Here is a 26,483-nt window from a genome sequence, read left to right as displayed (position 1 = left end):
TCTATCGCTACGATATATTTCAATACAATGCATCTAGACACTGGGACAGCGCAAAATAAAACGATCAAGTGTTTATTAGAACAATGGCATTTGCTTACTTTTATTGTCTTACATCTATCCGAAACAAGGAACAAGGATTATGGTTAATGTTTGTCAATTTGTCGTCCGGGAATAAAACAAAAACAGTAAGTACTTTTGTGTGATAGTGAAACAAAAAAAACTTGGGAAAATTATTCGCTCTCTTAACAGGAACTGCTCGTGATTTTCGTTCAAATGGGATAATAAATATACATTGAATTGAATGTAAACGTACAACTTTTCTACAACAAAGGGTAAACAAATAATTAAAGCTTTAAAGCAGGTCTACGCTACACTGGCTGTTGCTCATGGCCAACGCGTCACGCTGCCGCCGAATGCTGTCCAGAAACACCGTTAGTCTATTTTTCGTCTCCGTATCATCTTCCAGCAAAATCTGCGCCGATATCATGCCAATCGCATTGTCCATCACCCGCTTGGCCATTCGCAAACTGGGCATTTCGATGTTCACCGTGCACGGTTCAATGTTGCGCGCTGCTCTAACCGGAACCGTGCGGTCCGCTCTGTTAACACTCCCTCCACCCGGGCCTAACTTGCCACCGCGTTGGAGCCGCTTGCCCGGGCGTCCAGTTTTGTACCGCCGAACGGCTGAGGTACCGAGTGCGTCCGATCTGCCGGCGGTAAGGCACGAAGTGGGTAAAAAATTGGTCGCTGAATTCTGCTCGTTTTGCATGTCTCGCCGATAGTTGATACAGATTTTCACCGGCACCACCCGCCTTGCCCATATGTTGCCTTGGTCGTTCTCTAGCGTAAATACCAGCCCGGTACGGCGTTGGTCCAGCCTGAAGCACGTGTTCTGACAGACGAACTGTAGCATTATCTTGACGCACAGCACCTCGTCATCGAGCGGTACGCGGACCGCGTATCGATCCTCGAAGAAGGGCCCATTATCTGCACCAACATATTCGTGCTGTTCATTCTTACATCTCACTACATGCTTCCGGATCTCTTCCGGGCCGGTATCGTGCGCGATGTGTTTGTGGCAGCGCGTGATCGATTCGTGCTGCGATTCCGGCGCGAGTGATACCAGCATTACACGCACGTACCATCCCGTCGGCGGTAGAAAGGTGGGCAGTTGGCACGCTATATCGAACGAACAGATGCTGTCCGTTTTGAGGAACAGCTTCTGGAGCTGCTCGGAAAAAATGAAACCCGAGCCTTGGGTGCTGGATGGAATGACCGTAAAATGTATATCTGCGAGGCAAAGTTCGTCCACCGACGGATACTTTCCGGTCGGATTTAGTGAGCTCGGCAAGGAACCCTTCACATCCTGAAGCAGCGAACTTGGCAAGGCGATGTCTACGCCAGGCGATGTCTGCGACAACGCGAGAGTAGCATTAGAGTCGTTCAATGTTTTGTCCAATCCCATAATGTGGTCCTCCAGCAATTGACTGCTTAGGAAGCTAATTTGCTGCATAGAAATAGAACATATGCGATGTAGGATATATTGTTATTGTTTACTTCTTTCTCTCTTGGTTCTTCTTGCAGTTCTTACCGAACAACCTTCGCCGGTTGCAAACATATCCTCCTCCGCAATTATCGCATCGCTGTGAATTTATAAACATTTTATTAGTAAAACGGTACACACCGTACTTTGTCACTACACTCACTCATCCGGTGCCGGCGAATAGGACATTGTAGCGGAATAATGTAGAAAAACATGAACTTCTGCAAAAACCTTCCCACAAACAATACCGAATCTTGCGTCCAAACACCGCCGCCAGTTGTGATTAACGCGACTGTGACGTAAAAACGATAAGTTTGTGATTGTTTATTTTAGAATTCACTGTGCACAGTGGTAAATTGTTATGAGTGTTGTTGGACATTTGTGATTATTTAAAAACGTACAATCTGTTCCCGAGATAGGCGGTTTATGCGTTCCCGAGGCATCCGGGTAAGTCAAATAACACGATTTTTACCCAAAATACATTTGATAAATGGCTATTTTTGATTAAGTTCAGTACTTTTTAACACTTAGCCTTCAACGCTATGACCGGATACTGGAACGATCACTAAACGAGTTCTAAACGGCCCAAGTCCTCAACCTAAAAGGAATCTAAAGAGACTTCGTATAGCATATGGTAGACGACTGATGCATTCGAAAAATATTTTAAAAATAACTGGTGGCGCCATCTTTTGGTGAGATAGTCACACAGTGGAGCTTTCTCCTTCTCTCTGAACTGTTGTATGGTTTCGCATTGAAGATACGCATCGCTAGAACTAGAACGGCTAGACTAGAACTAGAACGGATGGCTCAGACCCGATAGGTTCGGATCAATAGCAATATATCGATGAGTTATAAAACGCTATCTATTGAGCAAACCAGTGAATCTATGGATCTTTCGGTTTTGTCTATGGATATGTGATTTTGCAGTCGTTTAGGCTTAATCTATGGCGCTTGGGATAGAGCTTTCGTTTTTTTCTCTTTTCTATCGATATTTGATTTGATACGATTCATTTCACGACCCGACCCGGAGTCGGGTGCGAGCCAGTCGAAATAGATTCCCACCCGTGGGTACAGCGGGTGCGCTAGATCGGAGTCGGAATCAAATCCGACCCGCGGGTGCAACTACCCAAGTGCCACAAATCCACTAAACGACCACTAAACGGCTTCTAAACGCCTCAAATTCTCTACCTAAACGGAATATAGAAAGACTTCGTTTAGCAGACGGCAAACGACTCATGCATTCTAAAAATAGCAAAAAAAGCTGGTGGCGCCATCTGTTTGTGGGATACCCAACCTGTGGAGCTTCCTCGCTTGGAGGAGAGCTTTCTCATTTCTTCTGTACTGTTGTATGGTTTCGCATTGAAGTTATGCATCGCTAGAACTAGAACGGCGATACGATTGTTTAAATACTAAACTCCAACGGAAACCACCGGTACTGAAGCAAGTGAGATTTGAGTAATGGTCGTTGGTGTTGATACCCACGTATCTAACCACACGACCATTCATATAGATTTTTGCTCAGAAAGTTAGAAGGCTATATAGGTCATTATAAGATGAAACTTGTCGAAACACATTGCAAGAAAAGGATAGCAATATAATGATGAGTTGTAATACGCCATCTATTGATCAAACCAATGAAGCTGTGAAGCTTTCATTTTTTTCCTATGGATATTCAATTTTCCAGTCGTTTAAGCTTAATCTGTGGCGCTTGGGTAGTTCGGGTCGACTCGAATGATGAGTAGTTGCGAAAAAGCATAAGCGACTCCCACCCGTTGGTGCAGCGAGTTCAGGTCGGGAGTATCTAAAAAATAGTGAGAAGAGTCGAAAATGGTCTCACGTGCTGGTGACTGGTGACGCCACTTCCCAATCGTATCGAGTCGAACGTATCGTGCAATTAGATATTCTTCTTCTTCTTCTTTGGCTCAACAACCGATGCCGGTCAAGGCATGCCAACACACTTGTGGGGTTGGCTTTCAGTGACTTATTGATTTCCCCCCATAGCAGGATAGTCAGTCCTACGTATGGGGCGGCACGGTCTATTTGGGGCTTGAACCCATGACGGGCATGTTGTTAAGTCGTACGAGTTGACGACTGTACCATTAGACCGGCAATTAGATATAGAACAAATTAAACGTTAATTACAATAGAAATCAATGAAATTTTAAATGATTTATAATATAAAAATTCAAAATAGAAAGTTCACGTTTACTCGATCACCAAACTGACGTATAAAAATAAAACAAGCATTTAAATAAAAAAATTAAAATCCTATTACAGTGGAGCGTCGTTTATCTGGACTCATCGGGACTCGACCTAGCCTTGATTTGCAAATAACACGGATAATGAGTCAAAAGATATGCATATTTTTTAATTTATCGTATTTTTTGATAAAAAATTACCTACTTTTTATAAACTTCATGTTTTTTTCAATGAGAATATTTGAAATTTGCCATAAATTATAGTGTTTTTGGTAATGACAATGTGCTCTGATAACCGTTTATTATTTTTTTAAATGCCTTCCTCAGAACGCGATATCACCTTTGCATTAAACTGTCATTTCTAAGCAGCACGAATAAACGAATAGCCGGATAAAAGGTACACGAATAAACGTCGCTCCACTGTATTAATTTAAAAAAAAATGCTTACATTCTTAACATACCGGATTGTAAATTGAACGTAAATTCGAATGTAAATGAAGTTGGCCGGTGGATCGTATGTTGGAGGCCCCTAACTTAAATAATATGTAGAAAAAAACAAAGTTACACCGTATCATATAGGATACGAATGCAACGGGATTAAGGCAGCTAGCTACAGCTAATGTTAGCCGTGAACAATACACCTTAGAGAAACATTCACATCTTATTATAATTAGGTTGTAGATTGTTATTCTATTAAAAGAACACAAATAGCGAATATATATAAGTATTTTAATAACGAGTAACCGGAAGAATGGCAATCGAACTACGTCCAAATTGTTAGAAACAGGCCGTGTTAAAAATATATTTTATTCAGGAATAAAAATTGAAAAAAATATCAATTTAAAATTATTATTTGTTGTAACCCAATAAAATAAAAACAGCAAAGAAATATAAAAGGATCAAAGGCGCTTGACTCATAATTTAAATCCGATAAGAGTGGATAAGATATAATACGAAGAGATAGCCAAGCATTTTTTAAATTTAAGAACAATATTCTACTTTATTCGAAACATGATGTTCTTTTCTTCTTCCTTTGTTTTGCATCAACCTTCATTTAAATTTGAGTATCGAGAGAACGTTCAACAAGAAGACGCACCAAAACCAGTTTAATCCTCGGAACGTGATCAATAGGTTTTGACTTTTATTTTACTAGTATGACTTGCTACTAACCAAAAATGAAATGCTCGCAAACGATATTCAAATTTGATCATCATCACCATGAGTTTTCCGGCACATGATCAGACACAAACACAAGCGCAACCCTCCAGGTTGGTGTCATCATTGAGAGGAGCACGCAACGATCGTCAATCGCGGTTTTACAAACACCTTACGACTCGCGAGCCCGTCCCAGCATCTTGCGCTGAGAGAACGGCTTACATCGGTGTAGGTGAGATTCGCCACGCTTCCCGATAGTCTCCGGACCTCAACGGCATGCCGCAACGTATCAGTTCTCGAGGTGATCGCGCCGACGATCGATAGAAACTCGTTTCTGGCTCGGTGTTAGTAATCGTAGTGGTGGGTTCGCGGAAGCTGCGCCATTGCCGTTTGATAGCGCTCTGTTCGATCTCAAAGATACGATTCTTGTCTTGTGCTTAGCTTGGTGGAGAACGGCCAAAAAATAAATTCGTCGCCATGGGAAGCGCAATCAAACGTGCCGACACCATACAGACGATGATTTTGTGGACTGTGTTAATAGTGCTGTGTTTCTTCGCGACTGATCTCTTTGCGCTGCAAGGTAAACTGGCATCACCAGCTAATTTATGGGTGTAGTTGAGGTTGATATGTAAAAAAGCAGACCAATTTATAGACTGTCAAACTATCGAGAGTGACTTCAAACTTACAGCGACAGGAAAGAAGTTACCGCTTTGTTTCTATCTAATCTACGAAAGCGTATCGTGTTTGTAACGCGTTTCACTGCAAAGTTAATCGCTCCGGTATAAGCGGCTCATCTGCAGTGTGCTTCTATTAATGACGCACTATCATTTGCTCTCGGGGTTCGCATAGAAAGTGTGCAAATCATTATCAGCAAATCTACTCACCGAGAACAATGATTTGTGCACATTAAACAGACACAGGCACACATCCGGACACAGTCACCGTCAGACGCATCCAATTCACAACATTAATCTCGCAACATCTAATGTGCACAATATCAACTTAAAGCACTATTTGAACTGTGCAGCAAAAAGCCTCGACGGGTTGTTTGTTGTTTACATTTGGCAAGAAAAGAATTTGCTTGGCTACTGCGATGGTTATTTGGCCAAGGACAGGTTATTGCAGCACGTTCTAGAGCCAACGTCAAGAAGTGGTAGCTAAGAACAAAACACGCGAAATGATCGTGCAAAGCAGATGATCGGTAAAGTGAAGTAGCTTTTTTAGCTGATTTTAACTTGCATTTGCTTTTTTTTAACATGATGTGCAAATCCGAAAACGTGTCGGAGTGAGATAAAAAATAAAGGAATTTTGCCAACGACAGTAAAAAGTACACAAGAATCGTTATACGGACTCTAAAAACTGGTTATTGTATGTATATACCATGGCCTATGTTCGCCATGAGGTGTGCTAATATTTAAAGCTGATGATGAAACATAAAAAAGTAACATCGTTTCAAAGTTCGGCAGCAAGTGTGAGCTTTTAGGAACATAATATCGCTATGGTTATTTTTAAGTGTTTGATATTCTCTTAAAGGACTATTTATTGATCGAGTGAAAGGGAACGTGTTTGTTTTTTGTATCACATATTTGTTATCAAACTAAATTATTGTTTACACGAGAACAATTCACACATTTTTAAACCGCACGTTTGACAACCAAATTTATTAGACCAAAGTAGTGAAATATGATTAAAAAGATAAATATCTTTCTTTTTTTAATCCTAAGCATTGTTTGCACCACATGAAAATGTATGTAATGTGTTAAATAGCTCATAAACACATAAAACAGTCATTCAATAATCCGTACTCGATTCAGCGCGGATTGCCAAGCGTGAACTGTATATTGAATTCCATATCTATTAAAACTATATAGAAACAAACATGCAAAAGCAGATTATACGATTGATACACTCAACAGTACTCGATGAAAATTAGATGTCGGTGGGGGATAACAAATAACTATGTTATAGGTTATATTTTGTAGAATAATTATGTGCTAGGTGTTGTTACAAATTAATTGAGAATCAAATGTGCGTTCATTTTATAAATTATGTTCCAAATTGTGATAGTTCTGTTGTATAGTCGCCATCTGGTACGGCGAAACAAACATGCCCGTCTTAGGTGCAAGTCCCGTATGCACAGTACCCCGCATATTACAATGCAGCCCCTTAGTGGTACAAACTGGCCTTAATCGGCAACGGTTTTTGCCTCAAGGAATCAGATCATTAAATATTTCTCTTTAATTTCCACTCGATCACTACGAGGACCCTTACCTTAACAATTTTCTAGTGGTATGCAATGTATTTTCGACTTCTACTATTTTGTAATATTATGATAAATGAGCAAAATATGGTTACATTCTTCTTCTATTTGGCGTAACGTCCTACGCGGACATGCCGGCCTGTACAGGCTCTCGAGACTTAATTCATTACCACGTAGCCGAATAGTCAATCCTTACTACGAGGGTACGGTCCATTCTGGGCTTGAACCCATGACGGGCATGTCATTGAGTTGTTCGAGTTGACGACTGTACCACGGGACCGCCCCTTATGATATGATTACATATACGAAATAAATCTCTTTCAAATTACTACATTAACTATCTTGCGCATCAAGCTTAAGATATGTAATTAAACATTTAACAATTAAACAATTTAGATTTAAAGTAATCTGTACAATTGTTTACTTTACATCGATCTTTCTTTTTCTGAATATTGTTGCACATTGTGTTTAGGAAATCGGAGCCTTACTTAATAATGATGAATAAATTGCTTCAAAGGAGTCGGTTGCAACTTTATGATGCTTAAGCCTATTGCTTACTCAATTAAAAAGATACATTATTTAAGTGTTTATCTTCAGTAATTTTTATTGATTTATCTGTTATCTTTATATTTTGTGGATTGAAAATAATTTACTTACTTACTTACTTACTTATCCGGCGCTACAACCGCTTTGCGGTCTTGGCCTGCCTCAGGAGTTTCACGATCTTGCTCACGGTCACGGTCTTGCGCCTTCGTCTACCAGTCCGTTATCCCGGCCTTAATGGCAGACGCCTCCATGCCATGCCCCCTCAATTTGGCCTACTACGCCTCCTCTGTCCTTGTGGACGGCCTAAAAAGACTTTACGGGCTGGGTCGTCCGTTTCCATGCGTATAACATGGTCAGCCCACCGGAGCCTGGCGAGCTTTATACGCTGTACGACAGTGAGGTCGCCGTACATCTCGTATAGCTCGTCATTATAGCGGCTCCTCCATTGTCCTTCCACACATACGGGGCCAAGTATCCTTCTGAGCATCTTCCTCTCAAACGCGGCTAAGAGGGTTTCGTCAGATTTGGACATTGTCCATGTCTCAGAGACGTATGTGAGTACCGGTACTATATGGGTACTATATAGTACCAGCTTCGTCCGTCGCGACAGATTCTTTGAGGTGAACTGCTTTTTCAGGCTGTAGAATGACCGGTTGGCAGCCAGCATCCTTGCGCGCAACTCAGCTTCCATGCTATTGTAGTTGCTGACCTTTGGTCCAAGATAGGTGAATTGTGGGAAGATAATAATTTACGGCTCGATTAAAACAATTATCACTCATCTTTTCCTCCAATTAGACATAAGCTTAATGCAAATTTAAACAAAATTGTTCTATTATTTATTTAGTTAGTTCAAAGTTGAATGTATCCTGTACCTTTAATATGCGTGAGAACAAATAAAGTTGGATAGAATGAAATATACAGCGGTGGCCGAAGAGTAGCGACAAAGAGTCTCTCATACCACTCTCTCGAACCCGGAGTTGATTCGGGATTTGATCCACAACACAGTTGATACGAATTCACTCCGTGATTAGACATCACTAGGCCCAAAGCGAAATTTTGGACGATTTGAAAAGTGTGTTAACCTTTCCGTACGTCACCCCTACGTAGGTATGCCGCTGTTTGTAGGGCTGCTGGTGTGTTGCCACTATCTGTTTGGTATTTACCCCATTCATCTGGAATCCGAGGTTCACTGCCGCCTGTCCCTTAGTAGTTTTCAGTTTCCATTTTACGTGTCTGTTATTCTGACCTCTTTCCCATGATCTGGCGCATGTTGATGAACTAGTCAGTCAGAGTGTTGATTTTCCGTTACAAAATCCTCTTTGATAGTTTCTGGAAAGATCGGGGAGAATATTTCACAAGCAGTATTCAACACTGTAATACCCCTGTAATTAATGCAGTCCAACCTGTCTCACTTCTTGTACATGGGGTAGCTGATGTTTAGGTCAATCTGTTCAGTATGATAGACCATGACAGTCCTGTTTTTAAAACAGCATCCCAAGCTAAAAAGTAGTGATTAATCGTCTGCAATATTATTCAAAAAAACAGTAAATGTAAAGCAGCGGGACCATGGGACTTACTAAAGCTGAGAATTATTCTATCTGAACAGGTCTTTACCTGCAAGTGTTATTGCTCATATTTCAGATAGCCATTCGCTGCATCATCAACATTCTCAAAGATTCTCAAAAGTTTGTTAAATCGGTTTGTGCTCATTCTACAAACGTTTAGAACATAGTTTTCTCAAAGCCACGCATGAGTGCCTGAGAAAATGAGCGTTGAGAAAGTTTCTCAGCCGCCATGGCCTCGCAGCTTAATCTTTTCAGTTATTTAAAATTTCAAGCAAGTTTATATTAAGAAGGTCAACTAAAATAATATAAGGCCCTTTTGATGGATTTTAAATAGGATGTTGTCCATGTCTGACTAACAATAACTATTTTTTTACTTGTTCTCGCTTAATCTGAATTCACTATAAATCATCTTCAATGGTAAATTATTTACCGCAAAGTTTTTAAAGATTATCCTTAGTCCTAATGACAGATTCTCAAGGCAAATATTATTAATATGTTTGTTCTTATCATGTTCCTATGCCTCCACTGACCTTGAATTATTATACAAAATTATTGAGATATTCTTTAGAACGAATAAGTTAATTCAATACTTTTGAATTCAATTGATGTCGTACAGTTTTATTGTACATTTAAAATGTGCGGAAGATGGTTAGTCTTCATATTCGGGCTGGGGGAAATACGAGTTCATCTAATTATAAAAATTAGAGTTCATATATTTGTTGCATGTATGGGTCATTTTACACAGTTTTGCTTAGCCCTTTTGAATGAACTAATTCTGTATGTGGCATATATTTACCCACAGCAAAAATGTGAGTATCACGCATTGATGAACAAGTATCACAGAAAGAGAAACGAATCCCACATCGCAGCTGGAACTGGCCATTACATCATAGGTCGCTCCCAAAATGTCATATTTAGCTGAAAATTTTTTCAACAACAGGTTCAAAATATGGTGGTCTTACATCACTGACCATCACTTTTAATCACATCCAAACCAGGCCTGAACATCTGTCGAATTTTCTCTACGGAAATTTAAAAAATCGTACACCATAAAGTCAAAGTCATAGAAGATTTCAATATGATTGCAGCAATATAATTCCAGCTGATCGTATAATTGTTGAAAGAGAGCACTCAAATCATACATTTTGCTCGGCACCTAATAAATATTTAAAGCTATATTGCATTGGTACAGAAAGTGCGTCAATGCTTTTAACCAGTGAACATCTATCCCATCATTTCTTCGCAGACGGCGAATCATGCTCGCACCAGGGAGAGTCGGGAGTGTGCCGACCATACTCGAAGTGCAAACGCGGCAATCGAATCACTGTGTGCAGCTATTCGGCCACGGAAGCGATCGTCTGCTGCCCACAATCCCAACAGCTCGACAGCCCCCCGAGCGGGTTTAGCTTACCGACACCACTTAACTCGCAAAGTCGTGGCGGAAACGAACGGATAAGCGAAAAAAGTAAGTACCACGAAGAAGCAAACACGGACAAACGCGTAATTTCACTAAGAAACCGATTCGCTCTTACCGTTCCATAGAATGTAACGAATACAAGGACCTTACGACGGAAAGTGTTGCGATCAGTGCGCTCACACTGAATCCAACCCTGGTTAAAATCGATGTACCGAAGTGTGAAATGGTGGTGAAGCTGATCGTCGGTGGCAACGTGACGAAACCGGGCGAGTTCCCGCACATGGCTGCGATCGGATGGCGGCAGCCGAATGGTGGCTACTCGTTCGACTGCGGAGGATCGTTGATCAGCGAGTACTACGTGCTAACGGCAGCCCACTGCTACGCGGAATCAGCTGACGGGTAGATCATCGGCTCGGAAAGGCCGAAAGAAAGAAGCAAAAAAAGCACATTAAATCACTGAACACTACCTTACCGTTTGTCCACTTGCAGCACACTACCCTCCATTGTGCGTCTGGGCGAACAGAGCTTGGTGCGCGAGGACGATGGTGCGGAACCGGAAAATTACGACATCTTGCGCTTCATCGTGCATCCGGATTTGAAACGGAGCGTCGGAAAATATAACGATATCGCACTGATTCAGCTGACGGAGCGTGTGATCTTTACGAACTTTATACGGCCGGCCTGTCTGTACCCATCGGAAGTGCTGAACGTACGCACAGCGATCGCGACCGGATTCGGGCGGACGGAGTATCTTGGTGCCAAATCGGACGAGCTGCGTAAGGTCGCACTCAACATCTACAACAATGAACTGTGTGCCGAGCGATACCGGTATGACCGACACCTCCGCCAGGGCATCCTATCCACGCAGATGTGCGTTGGTGATCTGGCCGGTGGAAAGGATACCTGTCAGGGCGATTCGGGCGGCCCGCTACAGATCACGGTACAAGAAAACCATTGTATGTTTTACATCCTCGGTGTGACATCTTTGGGGCAGGTGTGCGGTAGTTCTACGCCGGCAATTTACACCAAAGTTCACCCATACCTGGACTGGATCGAATCCGTCGTGTGGGGATGAACGGACAGTCGAACGGACGGCTATAACGCAACAGCCACTGGTTAATTTTGTACACTTCCTGTAAGGCAGGTCATGGCGTTTTAATCGAAACCAAGCATACAATTTCTGCAAAGTAGAAATTCTATCCCAAACTCCAAGAGTATGACTACTTCAAAGCAAACAGCTAATCTCTTAATTGCGTTCAACGAGGAGAACAAATCGACGAAAAAAGTTCTTTCAGCCCTTTTACTAATACGCCCAACATACTTCTAATATTTTTATATTCAATAAAGAACTTTATCAGTTGCATACGTAAATTTCAAAACACGTGTATTATTTCTCTTCCTCATTCACTTTGGAAATGGAAACTTAACACTGAAACTAAAGTTATCGTCAGCTTATTCTAAGATAATATAATCTTATAACAAGGCACCCGGAACCGACGGAATTGCAGCTGAACTGGTCAAGGTCAATGGAGGGCCACGACTAGAAAACGAGATTCATCAAATTGTTACTGAGGTGTGGGATAGCGAATGTGATGCCTTGTAATTGGAATCTCGGCATCATCTACCCAAAAGGGAGATAGGAGACATCTACCCCATATATACAAGAAGGGAGACAGGTTGGACTACAACAACTACAGGGGTATTACGGTGTTGAATACTGCCTATAAAATATTCTCCCTGGTCCTTCAGGATCGCCTTGTCCCGCTCGTCGAAGTCGGATAGTCGGAAACTATCAAAGAGGATTCCGAAACGGAAAATCAACCACTGACCAGATCTTCACCATGCGGCAGATCTTCGAGAAGATGGCTGAATACAGAAACGACACATACCATCTCTTCATTGACTTCAAAGCCGCATATGATAGCATAGCCAGGGAAAAACTGTATGACGCTATGAGCTCATTTGGAATCCCGGCCAAACTGATAAGGCTAGTTAAAATGACTATGACCAACATCACATGCCGAGGTGGATGGAAAACTCTCAGGACCAAGGGTCTGCGCCAGAGGGACGGGCTTGCCTGTCTCCTATTTAACCTGGCACTAGAGAGGGCCATCCTCGACTCCAGGGTGGAGACTACGGGAACCATCTCTTATAAATCATCCCGGATCCTGGCATACGCTGATGATATAGACATTGTAATGTGTTCGGAAGATAATTAAGGTCGCCATGTAATGTGATGAGCGTACATGCGGTACATACTGTACATCGATCAACGTCGCGGTAGGTCAGTTTTTACTGACATGAGCCGAGGTGGAATAATACTTTGTTCGAAGCGGACTTTTCAACACTTGATCGTCCAGGCGATCATAGAAACCTTTAGGAGGTTTCCCTTACTGGAAACGTTGGAGTTTAGAAGCCTTACCTTGGGTAGGGGGACATAACTAAACTCTTGAAATAAGTTGGAAGGCAAAGGTTTTGGGGAGCGTAATGTCCTATCTTGGCAGTCCGAACGAATCTGACTTGCCACGGTTGGAATTGGTTTTATTTATACTCAAATGAGTTAAGGGTTTCGTACATTTGGTTCCGGGTTGTATGTTGGAAAGTTATTGTTTTCACTCAGCTATTTACGTTTGTATTTTGTTGACAAGAACGGTTCTTGTCACCAAATACCTGTTTTGGGTTTAATGCTTATACTATTCCTGCTTTGGTTTATAATGCATAAACTGTTCCTGCTTATGTTGTACGTTTTCGGTTGGTTCTGTTAAGTGTGTCACAATTGTTTTTATATGAACGGTGTGACCTGAGCTCTTCCGGATGTGTATGGTATGATCTGATTTGCTGTGTGTGTTATAATGAATGTGTTACAATGGTGTGGTTTGGCTTTCCAAAGTGTGTTACAATGTGTTTATAGCTGATAGTGTGTATTACAATATGTTCTGTATAGCAGATATGCTACAACATCATTGGTCTGCGGCTCTCCTATGTAGCAGAAGCCTACCAAGGGATCGAGCAGGCGGCAGAGAGCCTCGGATTGCAGATAAACGAGGCAAAGACCAAACTGATGGTGGCAACATCAGCGATCCTACCAATAAATAATCAGAATCTACGTAGGCGTGACGTGCAGATAGGTGAACGCACTTTTGAAGTCGTCCCACAATTCACCTATCTTGGGTCAAAGGTCAGCAACGTCAACAGCATGGAAGCTGAGTTGCGCGCAAGGATGCTGGCTGCCAACCGGTCATTCTACAGCCTGAAAAAGCAGTTCACCTCAAAGAACCTGTCACGACGGACGAAGCTGGGACTATATAGTACCTATATAGTTCCGGTACTCACATACGTCTCTGAGACATGGACAATGTCCAAATCTGACGAAACCCTCTTAGCCGCGTTCGAGAGGAAGATGCTCAGAAGGATACTTGGCCCCGTATGTGTGGAAGGACAATGGAGGAGTCGCTATAATGACGCCATGTTATACGCATGGAAACGGACGACCCAGCCCGTAAAGTCTTTTTAGGCCGTCCACAAGGACAGAGGAGGCGTAGTAGGCCCAAATTGAGGTGGCAAGATGGCATGGAGGCGTCCGCCATTAAGGCCGGGATAACGGACTGACAGACGAAGGCGCGAGACCGTGATCGGTTTCGGACACTCCTGAGGCAGGCCAAGACCGCAAAGCGGTTGTAGCGCCGGATAACGATAACGAACGATTCTAATTATCTAAAATTTAAATTTACGTGTATGAATGGCCTTAAAAGGCTGAGTGTGCTCAGATTCTTTTTTGAATTATCATAACTCACACGCATCACTCGTCTCTTAAGTGCTATGTAAGAATGTAAGCTGTAAATATGCAAACTATTAATAGTGGAATCGACATCCCTGGTTTTATAATTATTATTGCGCCAATGGCAAATGATTGAGAACCGGAACATATTATTGTTGGATGTAATTGAATGCTAAATTATTGTTGCCATATGATTGCTTTCCAATTTCAAAGTACCAAGGCGTACAGCAATTTCACCAGTTTGCTAAAAATGATTAAGGATCATGTTTCCAAAACTAGATACATGAGATCACTTGGGATAGGATAATATATTGTTTATCTTAAAGTGATCATTAAACAAAGAAATAGACGCATTTTCGAAAAAGTTCAATATTAGGATCATAAACAGTCTAGCTCAGCGGTCGGCAAAGTCCGGCCCGCGGGCCAAATGCGGCCCGCCGCAACATTCTATCCGGCCCGCGAAAAGTTTTGACTGATTTTGAAAGATGGGAAGAAACTATTCGTATACAAATTACTAAAAAAAATTTAGAATAGCATTTTATGCCATCGAACTCTTTCAATTTTGATTAAAGTACTATGGAATGGCAGGCCTTGACCGTCAACGGTTGTTGAGCCAAAAGAAGAAGAAGAAGACTATGGAATGACGGATCGTTCGGTATGTTTGAACTCAAGATCAATATCCCCGTAACTTTTACAAGAAAAATGCCTTTTTTCGGCTAGCTGTAGAAAAAAACTAGGAGAGACAATTTCTTTACATGTACATCATTTGAAAGGTAATTATTTAAGCTTACTTGCACAAATTTATCTCAGACTTTGCGAGTTGCCTTTCGTCAGTTATCCCGAATTTTCACCATGATGGACGAAGGCATCCAAAGTTTTCTCGACAAAATTTTTAGAGAAAAGCTATTCCATCATGTTGGTCCAGAAAAAATCGATGGAACACATGTGACGGATGTTGTACCAGTTTGCGGACTAAGTTGTCATATGCAAATTCTGCCGTTACGACTTTTGTATCATCCCCGGAATATCCGCAATATTTTTTGCGGCATGGAAGGATGGGGTCTTCAAGAAGCGATATTGATCCTTTTTTTGTTATTTTTTGACTAATCACATTTTTGGCCATCTATTGCAGATTCTCAAATGATTAAATTAAATGATTAATTAAATGATTAGCTTTTAAAGCAGGTATCATCAATTTTGAATCATGCTTAGATGATATAATTACAGAAAAAAAACAATAATACCTAAGAGGTTTCTAAAAGGTTAAATTGTAATAAATTAAGCGCTGATAAAAAACCGCATTCTCCTGGCCCGCGGCACTTGATCATTTACTTAATTTGGCCCTTTACCACAAAAGTTTGCCGACCGCTGGTCTAGCTGGCTCTTACAAAACCGAATTCGATTATCATTCGGGACCAGTCCATTTTTAGCAATAAGTTCACTGTTTTGTTACGTAGTAATATCAGTTTAGTATTGTACACCAGGTGATCTATTCAATAGATGCGTTGGCTCAAGCTGCATTTCAGCATAATCGCGTAGTTTGCTACGCCTAAAAGAAAGAAGAATGCACCATGAAAAAATCGAACAAGCGGATCTAAGTGCAAATAATTTTTATGCTCAGCTATTTATTGAAAGCCTCAATACGCACATAGTTTTTACTTGTTTCAGCAATAATTCATGCCTTTTTAAATAAGCATTTCATGCAACGTTGAATTATGTGTTGCAGTATGGCGAGTCCTATATTGCTTTGATTGGTTTGATTAACATTTCATGATCGTTAAATGGGCAAAAAAAACTACAACTTTTCTTCATACTAACTGCCCACTGTAAATTTATGTAAATTTTGTAATTGTTAATGTTTGATATTGCCCGTAACTACAATTATTTAATTTCAATTACATTAGTTTCAAAATTAAAAAATAAAATATTTATACAATAAATAATTGATTTATACTTTTAATTTCAATCGTCGATTTTAAAATGAAATAAATTGATTCAAAAATATTAAACATACTATTTTGATACGAAAATTGTTGAAGTACATTTTCATTTGAACTTAATTTTTCAAACTCAAAGAAAAGTTTGACTTCCTCCGAATAATTGTTGCTCATTTTTCTTTGCATACGATTCTGCAAAGATGGTGAACTAATATAATAATCCGCTGTGTATTGCACGCATAAATACATCGACCAGATTGCTCTCTCTAGTGTATTTACGTGCATGGTATTCCCTATCATTCCGGAACATTTTATGTCGCGCTTCTCCGTATTCTTCTCCTGTACTTCCTAACGGAACAGGCGTGTTTAGAATTAGTTCTCCAGCATGCGCTAAAATTTTATGTACAGTTGCTAATATGTAACACCAGCTATATAAATGGATCTTCTTCTTCTTTGGCTCAACAACCGTTGTCGGTCATGGCCTGTCTGAATCACTCGTGAGTTTGGCTTTCAGAGACTCATTGATTTCCCCCCATAGCAGGATAGTCAGTCCTACGTATGGTGGCACGGTCCATTCGAGGCTTGAACCCATAACGGGCATGCTGTTAGGTTGTACAAATTGACCACTGCACCTCAAAAATAAGCACAGAGTAGTTAATTGCAATTGGGCCGGCCTGGTGGTACAGTCGTCAACTCGTACGACGTAAAAACATGCCCGTCATGGGTTCAAGTCCCGAATACACCGTGCCCCCATACGTAGGACTGACTATCCTGCTATGGTAACAATAAGTCACTGAAAGCCAAGCTCACTTCACTAGTGGGTACAGGCAGGCCTTGACCGACAGCGGTTGTTGTGCCAAAGAAAAAAAAAAGTTAATTGCAAAAATATCGTTTTTTAGCTCTGTTTGTTGCATTTGGTATTTCAATTATTCAACTTTAAGAGGAGAAAAAAGGGGACCGAAATCATTTCAGTGAAGTTGTAGAAAATGTTAAACTTTAATTCAATGTGGATAGCAACAACAGGAAGTTACAGGAAAAAATGGCTTTCTATAATATTGACTTATTTGTATATTTTTCTGTTTTTTACATATATGTTTTGTAGTAACTTTTTAACTAGTCACAATAGCTTAAGTCTATTTACATATTCTTAAAGGCGAAGAAAACACCTTTCCAACGATGTATTGTGCAAATTTCTAGGTAGAAAACAAACGAAGCTTTAAGTAAATACATTATGTCAGTGGATTTGGCTCAAAAACGGCCAATAAGCCAAGACTTTCAGGCTCAAAGGGTCATAACTTTTGAACAAATCAATGAAATCCTTTGAAATTTCATCTTTATATTAAACAACTTTCCTAGTTTAAGTTAAAATTATAAATGATAGAAATAAACAGAAAAAATATTTTTTCCTCAAGTCCGCCTTTAGACCACTGTGCATTTTTTGATTATAAACTTCTCAATGTATCTCTACCTCGTGTTACGTCTATTCGGGTCCTTGGGGATATAGTTGATTGCTAGCTATACTTCAAGCAACAGTTGGAGGAAGTAATAACGAAAGCAAATAAAACCCTGGGATTCATACTCAGGGTTTCATCTGAGTTTAGAGATCTCTCCTGTTTCAGAACTCTTTTGCAGTCTAGTTTATCCAATTTTGGAATATGCTAGTATTGTATGGGGTCCTTCTAGTATTGAGGGATGCATTAGGTTAGTACAAGTTTGAAGATGCTTCACCAGGGTTGTATTTCGTCATATTTTTCGCTCTGCACAACTCGCTCCCTATGAAACGCGATTACAATTGTTTAATTTGCAAGCACTAAGCCAGCTACTAAGCGCCATGTGAGTCAAGCATGTGGATTACTTGCCTTCCCCAGTGATGATCCAGATTGCTTGCCTCTATTTGTCTATATGCAACATATGTGACGGGTTCAAGCCCCGAATGGAACGTGCCCCCATACACGTAAGACTGACTATCCTGCTATGGGGGTAATTCAAAAAGTCACTGAAAGCCCACCCCACAAGTGGTACATGCAGGTCTTGACCGACAACGGTTGTTGAGCCAAAAAGAAGAAGAAGAAACCATGCCGTTCCCTCCCTCACCGTCCTCCTTTAGACATGGAAACACGACATACATCGTGTTGTCATAATGATCCTTTTTTGTCCTGTTTCAGATGGAATAATAACTATCATGATCTCTTCGATTTTAACTCTTCCTTACATGCTTTCCGCTCTTGTGCCCTTTCCTTTCAACCATCCTCTTAATTTCTCTTCATACTTTCTTCTATTTTTTTTTGTTTATCTAAGTTTACGATTTTTCTTTTCTATCTCAATATACTTTTTTATATTTTTTTGTATTTTTATATTTTTTCTGCTACTTCACTACTTTATTGAAATATTTTGGTTATATTTAAGTTACTCTAAAATACTCAGTTAAACCTTAAAGACAGACTGTTAATGAAATAAATGAGTTAAATGAATTAAATAACAAACAGCATTCCAGACACATAATACTCCTACAAAACATGGATGAGCTGATAACAAGAATTAACTCTTATCATCTTCATATCTGTGGAGAACTTTGCGGAAGAAAGATACATCGTCGACAATATCCTGGGAGATGTATCATTTACTTTGATTCGAAAACCGGCTTAACAGTACGCCAAATGTTACCGAAACAAGATCGAATGAAGCAAAATTTGGCCAACCAATCAGAACAGTCCACGAATCGCGTTGTTCATATCACGATCGCATTTTTTGCTATTTTTAAATGGAAACATTCGAGAATTTCATGGTAATAAATTGTGAAGTTGCCAGATTCTTCGGCTTGTTTCTGGCGATATTTTGGCAAGTTGGTTAACCATTTTTTGTATGGAAATATATCGTTTTCCGGAGACAGCAAAAGAGAGCGTAGAAAGCGTATTTCAAACCTCTTTATAAAAAAAAACTGGCGCTCCTTGCTCCTTGTTCGGCGGACATGATCTATCTAGCATTAATAACATTCTTCCATTTCTAAAGAAAGGTCAGAACATTCAATGAAGGCTCAGTTCTAGGCATCTTTCTTTGTTGGTTGAAAAAGTTGAAAGAAATCTCCCAACACTCTACAAAACCAGACCCAACGATCGGAACAATGAAGCTGCATTTTTGGTTCTACTCTTTAATTAACACTCTTCGTTACTGGTCTGGTTTGTACTGTTTCAATGATCATCTGTAGAAAATGACAAATCTTTTAAAATTATTTTAAGGTTGACGACATGTTGATTACCGTACCAGAATCTACTTGTGATCATGTTGGTGATTCGACTTATACAACACAAACTTAGATTTTCATTTTATTGCACATCCCAAATAGCCAGCTCGTACTTTATACCTGATTTAGGACTATTTAACGAAAAATCGTTCCGATGTCGTATTTTGTGGCTGATTAAGAGATAGACGGTACTTTGCGGAACTATGGAGCTTTTTAACAGGCACATGGTACTCTTTGGAACTTTGCGGCTGATTAGCACTATGTGTAGGGTTCATGATAGGACTTGAAGGCTTGTTAAGAAAGCGCACCGAACTTGGTGGAACTTTATAGCTTTTTAGTCCATGACATCGGTACGAGATGGCTCTTGTCAAATGTCAAAGTGTGACGCCGTCAATCATCTCATTGCTGCTGCACAAGTTAGATTAGTTCTTTGAAGAAGGGATTTTTAGGGAAGTGATTGTGACTGTACAGTAAATTGTAATACATTTCGTGTAAGTTATTAATATTAAGGATTTAAAAATATATACGTGTACACAAACAAAACAAATCCTGTTGTTTATTTTATCGATGACGCTTGCTTGAAAATAAAACACAAAGAAAAACAATCCCCGGCACCGTAGTATAAGGAAGCTGCTTACGCGCTATTTAAAAGGACCCCCTGGAACTTTGATGCTGTTTAACTACTGCAAAAGGCGAATTCAAGCAGCGATCTTTAGCATGCCAAAATGAGCTGCTTAAGCAATTCTGGCTATTTGGGTATGTTACTGAAATCATTGTAAATCATTTGCAAAAATTTTTCGTTCAATATTCATTACACTTTACTTCTTATTCAGAATGCGTTCATGACAGCTCTCGCCAACTTATGTTATTCAATTGTTGTAGCCCTTAGTGCAAAGGCGTCCATGTTGAGCAATTATCTCTCAAGTCATACCAGTCCACTAGAGCAACGGATAAGACTGATTGTATCCTTGCGAACATTTCCCTCTCGTACGCAGCCTGAGGATGTTAATACTTTAAAAGCGTTAACGTTATACCAAAACTCACGACTGCACAAATTCGAAGTCAGCTTCAACTAATTCCAAATTGCACTCACCGATCACTTAACGATCAATAGAATTGTGTGATGCATTTTAAATTGCCCCTCTGTTACACCACACCCGTTTACATTTGCTCCACACGCAACCGAAACGTGTACTTCAACAGGCTCGCACCAAAAGCAAGTCGTTTGTTGAAGCAAGAGCCCAAAGTCGATAGATGTAAGCTTGCGCAGAAAACGATTCTCCTCTCCGCGATCGGTTCACGCTCACGCAGATCGCGCTCTGCTGCCGCCACTATCTGCATACCGCCGCCGCCGCCGGGTTATTCCCGCGAGCGATGTTGATCGAGCGGAGCAATGGAGGAGACGTTTCAAAATTCCAACCGTCCGCGACCGGCGCGATACGAAAGCGCTTGGGGGGAAAACCAAACTCCTCGGCGAGGTCAAACGTGATCAGACCGTCGCTAGTGTTGGGTGTCATCCAGCTGTCGTCCGGTGCAAGCTGCAGCAGCTGCCTGTAGACATCGTCAGGAGCTTCCCAATCTGTGTGTGTGTGTGGCTCATCGAGTTGTTAGTGCATGTAGCGCGAAGCTAGAAACTAGCACGGAAGTGAAATATAAAAAAAATCACAAACCCCCTCCTCCGACACACAATGTCACCAACCATTGATAACGCACGGTGGATCACGCCGATCGCCCTCAGCGCGATCTTTTTTCTCGGCAGTGTACTAGCCGCAAGCAATGGTAAGTCGGCAGAAGGTCGACAGTAACCTTCGTGAGTGTAAAATGTGTCTGGGTTGTTGGCGTTGCGCATTAGACAATGTGTCTGCCAATGTCTACAACGTAGTTTCGGAAACCAGGTTTTTGTGTTGTTGAATGATGGTTAGCTTGTAGTTTGCATTTGGTTAATAATCGTTAGCCAGTGTACGAGATAAGAGATAGCGGTGGAACAGTGATCGATGGTGTTTTCAACGTACTGCTGAAGTTAAAACAATCGAAGCAGATTGATTGGCTATTATTGGCCTTCTACGCATAATTCAAATAGCCGAGGCTCGTTAGGAAACAGCAAGCCAAATCATACCTCATCAATCCGACACCCCTAAGGAGAGTTTTGCACTGATAACCACACACATCCGGCTTTCTATAGCAAGCAGCAATGTACACTTTCATTGCTTACATACTGCTGTCGATTTGCCTGCCAGTGAAGCCCCCGTTTGTGATCCACCCTTCGCTGAACTGATAATTAACATGTCTTTAATGTACAAAGCTAACATTGAGATACCTTATTCATGCCAGAACCAACGTTACGAAATGGGGAAACTGAGCAAGATTGTGGCAGGAGAGGAGCTGTATGACGTTACAGCACACCTTATATTGACAAACTGTTGCCACGACAAATTGTGATTTGGCTGTAGTTGATTAAAGATCGCAGTTTCAGCGAATAGTTTCGCTTTAGCTCTATCTATTGATTCGATCATTTGCCTATTTGCGGATAGTTCTCGTCTCATCGGAGATCGGGGTTATCGCAACATTTGCGTCCTCAACCTCCTCCCAGACACCCCTGATATCATCCTCCGATACATGAGTGATCGATTTCATCAAAAACCAGTTATCCACTTGCTTGCTGCGGTTGTTAACGAAACAAAGGAATCCCTCCTTACTTAGCGACCAGTGTTTGTGCGCCTCTGATTATGCAAATAGTTTATTTCCAATGCCGCACGGCCCATTTTTGGCGAGACACGAGAGGAGCCGGAAGGAACGTTAATACCGTTTGGATTGAAATTTCGAAACAGCTGTTACAAAATTAAAATGAGCTCCAATGCTGAATGGTAAAATGTGATCGTATTTGAATTAATTATAGTTCAGGCACGCCAAAGTGACGTAAATTACCTTAGTCGCTTAAGGAAGTATCCCTGTCTGGTTTAGAGCTTTGGCATAGAAAAGGAATGGAAACTATTTACGCGTACGCGTCACAAATACGGTACCGATAGTGATTGCCGACACATTTCTGATAACCCTTTGTTGCACATTGTATTCGTTTCATTAGCATATATCTTTCATTTCAACGGAATCTTGTATCTTTCCAAATACATCCCCAAACAATAATTTGATTTTAGTCACTCCATTGCTTCGTTTCCACTTGCAGAAGGTGAGTCGTGTGCGTATGGCAACGAGCCCGGAATCTGCCAAGGCTATAATCTGTGCCGTCCGCTTCTGGAAAAGTCACGCATTGTAAAAATCTGTGGCTACACGTCCCAACAGGCAGTTGTGTGCTGTCCGGTTGACTACCGTGAGCGCTTGCAGCAGCTGAACGATCCAAACCAGCGTGTCAATGAACGAAGCAAGTATCTATGCCGATTGCTACCAGCAACTACACAGATCCGTCTACCTCTCTGTAGACAACCGATTAACCGATCCTCTCCATCGGCTATTGATCTGTTTCCTAGAGTGCCGAGACTACCAGAGTTCATCCAATTCCGGGCTGCTGTTCGGTTCGCTCGCGGTCGGCTCCTCGGTGGTGAAGCTAAAGCCCCGCGCCCAATGTCCAACCGATCAGAACCTGATCGTCGGTGGTACGGCCGCACGGTTTGGCGAGTTTCCGCACATGGCCCGGCTGGCCATGCCGGACGAAAACGGTGCCATGATGTTTCGCTGCGGCGCAACGCTGATCAGCGAACAGTGGGTTATGACGGCCGCACACTGTCTGGAGTCGCAAACGATCGTGGTGCGGCTGGGTGAGCTCAAGGAGGGCAGCGATGAGTTTGGCGACCCGGTCGATGTCCAGGTGACACGGATCGTGAAACATCCTAACTACAAACCGCGCACCGTGTACAACGATATCGCCCTGCTGAAGCTGGCCCGCCCGGTGACCTTTTCGTCTCGGATACGTCCCGCCTGCCTGTACGGCTCGTCAACGGTCGATCGGACGAAGGCAGTAGCGATCGGATTTGGATCGACGGAAGCATGTAAATATTATTCCTGACCAAAAGAAATTGGTCTTCTTTAGCATGCCTCACCACCTGGTGTAACAGAACTCACACACACACCGCACATTTTTGTTTGCGATGGTCGACAATCACTCGACTCAATGGGCGGATAAAGCTCCGGGATCAAGCTCAACATCAGAAGGCGTGAACATGATGTGAAAAGTTGATTACTTTTGTCCATACCGTGGACGTTTACGATCGATCGTCAAATTTGCAGCCGCTAAATGTGGACCGGTTTTTACTCTGGCATCCCATCTCTATCGATGTTCATTTTTCATTCCGAAATCACATTTCGAACCGGCTTAGCTATATAAGCTCAGCAAACAGCAATAGGAACCGGTATTGCCGAACTTAAGTGACTCGTGATCTGGTCATCCTTGCGACGAAAGTGATCACAGTAGGTGTGGCATATGAGAAGCCGGTTTAGTGTAGCTGTGAAGACAGGACAACCAACACATGGGTGCTCATCCTGCTTGGTTATGTATAATGCGTATTACACGTTTTACATGACTGCTACGTAATTATGCGAAAACGCTATATCGCACATCCCGTGATCGTGCGTCACATGGTTGAGCATAGAATTTTTAGATGAAGGCATATATGACTCATGCTATATTTGATCAGTTGCTCGCACCATATGCCTCCACAATGTACCAATTAATTCACCTTTAGGAAATCCTATGAGATCTTACGACTGTTCCAGCGGTAAAGCGGTACATTAATTCGCCAGCTTAACATCATATCCGTACTGAGTTCAAAACGTTAGCGGTAGGCCTCACATGGATTGACGTAATCTGTCCCAAGATACTGCGCTTATTAGTTTGACATGAAATTAGGACATCAAGCCTACATTACGCTTAGTGTGAGCTAACTAATTAGATGAAGAAATTAATACAACGTCTTTCTTTTTTCCCGCTTTCGCGATCACAGACGGTGCTGCGTCGAAGGAACTGCTGAAAGTATCGCTAGATGTGTTCACCACGGCCGCCTGTAGCGTGTTCTTCCAGCGCAATCGTCGCGTTCCCCAGGGCCTCCGGGATACGCATCTCTGTGCCGGGTTCCTGAGCGGTGGCCGTGACACCTGTACCGGAGATTCTGGTGGTCCGCTACAGATCAGCTCGGAAGATGAGGCCTGCGTAGCGCAGATCATTGGCATTACCTCGTTCGGTATTGGCTGTGGCTCGACGACGCCCGGCATCTATACGCGTGTGTCAGAGTACATAGACTGGATCGAGGGCATCGTGTGGCCAACGGATAGCGCCTCCCTGACGGATGGGTTACGCTTTAGTTAGACTCTCGTAGTTATCTCTTATCTCAAAAGTGGCCTCAGTGTGAACGAATGTGTGTGTGTGTGTGTGTGAACGTGCATGCGTGTGTGTGTGTGTATGTCTGTATGCATGTATGTGTTAAAGATTTCTTTGTTCAAAAGGAAATCACATTCGCAGAGCAGGGAAGCATAAATGATTCACTAATCTAAGGCTTTAGTGAGGCAGTATGCTTGAGCTAGTGTGTAAGTTGTGCATTTTTACGTGTTACTGTCTTGTGCTTTACTGTACTTAGTCAGTTTGTTAGTTGAGATTAATGGCAAAACGGGGTGCAGATCGATCGTTCCGAATTAATAGAAAATCGATGCAAAGCCGAAGCAATTTTTTGACGATGCCATTTTTGCACTATGTCTATGACTTGTAAAACCTTGAAAAATAACGAATGAGAATCGATGGATGAAGAAAACAAATCGTATTTGTGCAACTGTATGATCTTTAATAAATAAACTTCGAACACAATCATTGATTTTCACTTAGTTCATGTTTGATGTGACGACCATTAATTGGCCATTTTTTCATATAAAAGTGCTGAAGTTAAAGAAGAGTTTCTTTTAAAATATTGATTGATAATAAAAGATAGTAGTAACAAACAAAAATTGAAAGTATGAAAAGTGTCCCAGCACAACTTTTGCTCGATGTGGTGAAACCGGTTCAGTGAGTTTTTCTTTCGCAAGATCGCTCGTTCTGTTGTACATCCGTATTCCAGCACAGCTGATTAATTGACTCTGAAGTAGGAAATGATGTGCAAAAAAAAAGACATAAATCTACTCCCAACTTTCATTTGCCTTGTGGAACTTTTCCTTTGGCACTTACACTGTAGTGGTTGTGCCAAGCTTTTGTTCCCAATTGCAAGCATAATCAGCCTCAATAAGTGTCTGGTAGTACGCAAATGGCCTAGAACCACAGAACGTTCCTATTAAACACCAACTGAACAATCGTTCCACTGCAAGATATGTGTATTTCGTGTGTATAAAAAGCTCTTCAGCGGAACCAGTTTCACTTTAAACCAGTGTGCTTCTAATGGTTGAGATGTGGCTCAGGGATGGGAAAACCCCGGAATATTCAACGGAACTTCAAGAGAAAGGTACGACGACGACGACAACTATGACAGAAAATCCCACACTTGCACACAAACAAACTAAATCACGAATATCTCACCATCTCCGGCAACCGACCAGAGGCCGGTGTTAGAACATAACCCTCCCTCTCAAAGTTCTTTCTCTCTCCTTACCTCACCCTACCCGAGCCACATTTTGTGTTGATCCACCGCTGGGTTTTGAACATATTGAAGCAACTTGCAACGTGTTAGCAGACTTTGCTCATTAGACTAGACTCAATAGAAAATTGACAATTGACGATCATCAGTATTACGTGTAACGGAAAAATCAGTTACAACTTTATCCCAGAATGTTGGAACGTTCCCCGGCATTTGATGAACTCGTTCCACGATCTATTGACTTTTTCTCAACATATTCAAAACTTATTATTTATATTAA

The 26,483-nt window shown here is 41.5% G+C and overlaps 3 protein-coding genes across 3 annotated transcripts; 2 read left to right on the top strand and 1 right to left on the bottom strand.

Moving 5' to 3' along the window:
* Positions 1-56: 56 nt before the first annotated feature.
* Positions 57-5,929, bottom strand: LOC121590987. Its single transcript, XM_041911235.1, has 4 exons — positions 5,781-5,929; positions 1,707-1,835; positions 1,592-1,643; positions 57-1,507 (listed from the first exon to the last, which is right to left on the bottom strand). The coding sequence occupies exons 1-4, from the start codon at positions 5,822-5,824 to the stop codon at positions 353-355; spliced, it is 1,380 nt and encodes a 459-aa protein (XP_041767169.1). The 5' UTR covers positions 5,825-5,929; the 3' UTR covers positions 57-352.
* On the top strand, positions 5,095-12,062 carry LOC121590988 (serine protease snake-like). The gene is made up of 4 exons (XM_041911236.1): positions 5,095-5,476; positions 10,514-10,732; positions 10,810-11,083; positions 11,174-12,062. The coding sequence occupies exons 1-4, from the start codon at positions 5,374-5,376 to the stop codon at positions 11,757-11,759; spliced, it is 1,182 nt and encodes a 393-aa protein (XP_041767170.1). The 5' UTR covers positions 5,095-5,373; the 3' UTR covers positions 11,760-12,062.
* Positions 12,063-20,992: 8,930 nt separating this feature from the next.
* Positions 20,993-25,446, top strand: LOC121603525 (trypsin-like). Its single transcript, XM_041932365.1, has 4 exons — positions 20,993-21,419; positions 22,822-23,016; positions 23,123-23,641; positions 24,593-25,446. Exons 1-4 carry the CDS (start codon positions 21,329-21,331, stop codon positions 24,952-24,954), a joined length of 1,167 nt encoding a protein of 388 aa, XP_041788299.1. The 5' UTR covers positions 20,993-21,328; the 3' UTR covers positions 24,955-25,446.
* Positions 25,447-26,483: the final 1,037 nt, after the last annotated feature.

Source organism: Anopheles merus, chromosome 2R, assembly GCF_017562075.2.
Source record: "Anopheles merus strain MAF chromosome 2R, AmerM5.1, whole genome shotgun sequence".
Lineage (NCBI taxonomy): Eukaryota > Metazoa > Arthropoda > Insecta > Diptera > Culicidae > Anopheles > Anopheles merus.
The sequence above is the reverse complement of the archived record's forward strand: the minus strand, read 5'-3'. Positions and strand labels throughout refer to the sequence as shown.

What these genes read in the sequence shown, in the direction of transcription:
- LOC121590988 (XM_041911236.1), top strand. Translation starts at nt 5,374, where the DNA reads ATGGGAAGCGCAATCAAACGTGCCGACACCATACAGACGATGATTTTG. An exon ending in CGAACGGATAAGCGAAAAAA is followed by an intron (nt 10,733 to 10,809) that starts GTAAGTACCACG and finishes ACCGTTCCATAG; the next exon opens with AATGTAACGAATACAAGGAC. An exon ending in TACGCGGAATCAGCTGACGG is followed by an intron (nt 11,084 to 11,173) that starts GTAGATCATCGG and finishes GTCCACTTGCAG; the next exon opens with CACACTACCCTCCATTGTGC.
- LOC121603525 (XM_041932365.1), top strand. Translation starts at nt 21,329, where the DNA reads ATGTCACCAACCATTGATAACGCACGGTGGATCACGCCGATCGCCCTC. An exon ending in TGTACTAGCCGCAAGCAATG is followed by an intron (nt 21,420 to 22,821) that starts GTAAGTCGGCAG and finishes TTCCACTTGCAG; the next exon opens with AAGGTGAGTCGTGTGCGTAT. An exon ending in ATTTGGATCGACGGAAGCAT is followed by an intron (nt 23,642 to 24,592) that starts GTAAATATTATT and finishes TCGCGATCACAG; the next exon opens with ACGGTGCTGCGTCGAAGGAA.
- LOC121590987 (XM_041911235.1), bottom strand. Translation starts at nt 5,824, where the DNA reads ATGTGTGCCTGTGTCTGTTTAATGTGCACAAATCATTGTTCTCG. An exon ending in TGCACAAATCATTGTTCTCG is followed by an intron (nt 1,836 to 5,780) that starts GTGAGTAGATTT and finishes TTTACGTCACAG; the next exon opens with TCGCGTTAATCACAACTGGC. An exon ending in TATTCGCCGGCACCGGATGA is followed by an intron (nt 1,644 to 1,706) that starts GTGAGTGTAGTG and finishes ATAAATTCACAG; the next exon opens with CGATGCGATAATTGCGGAGG.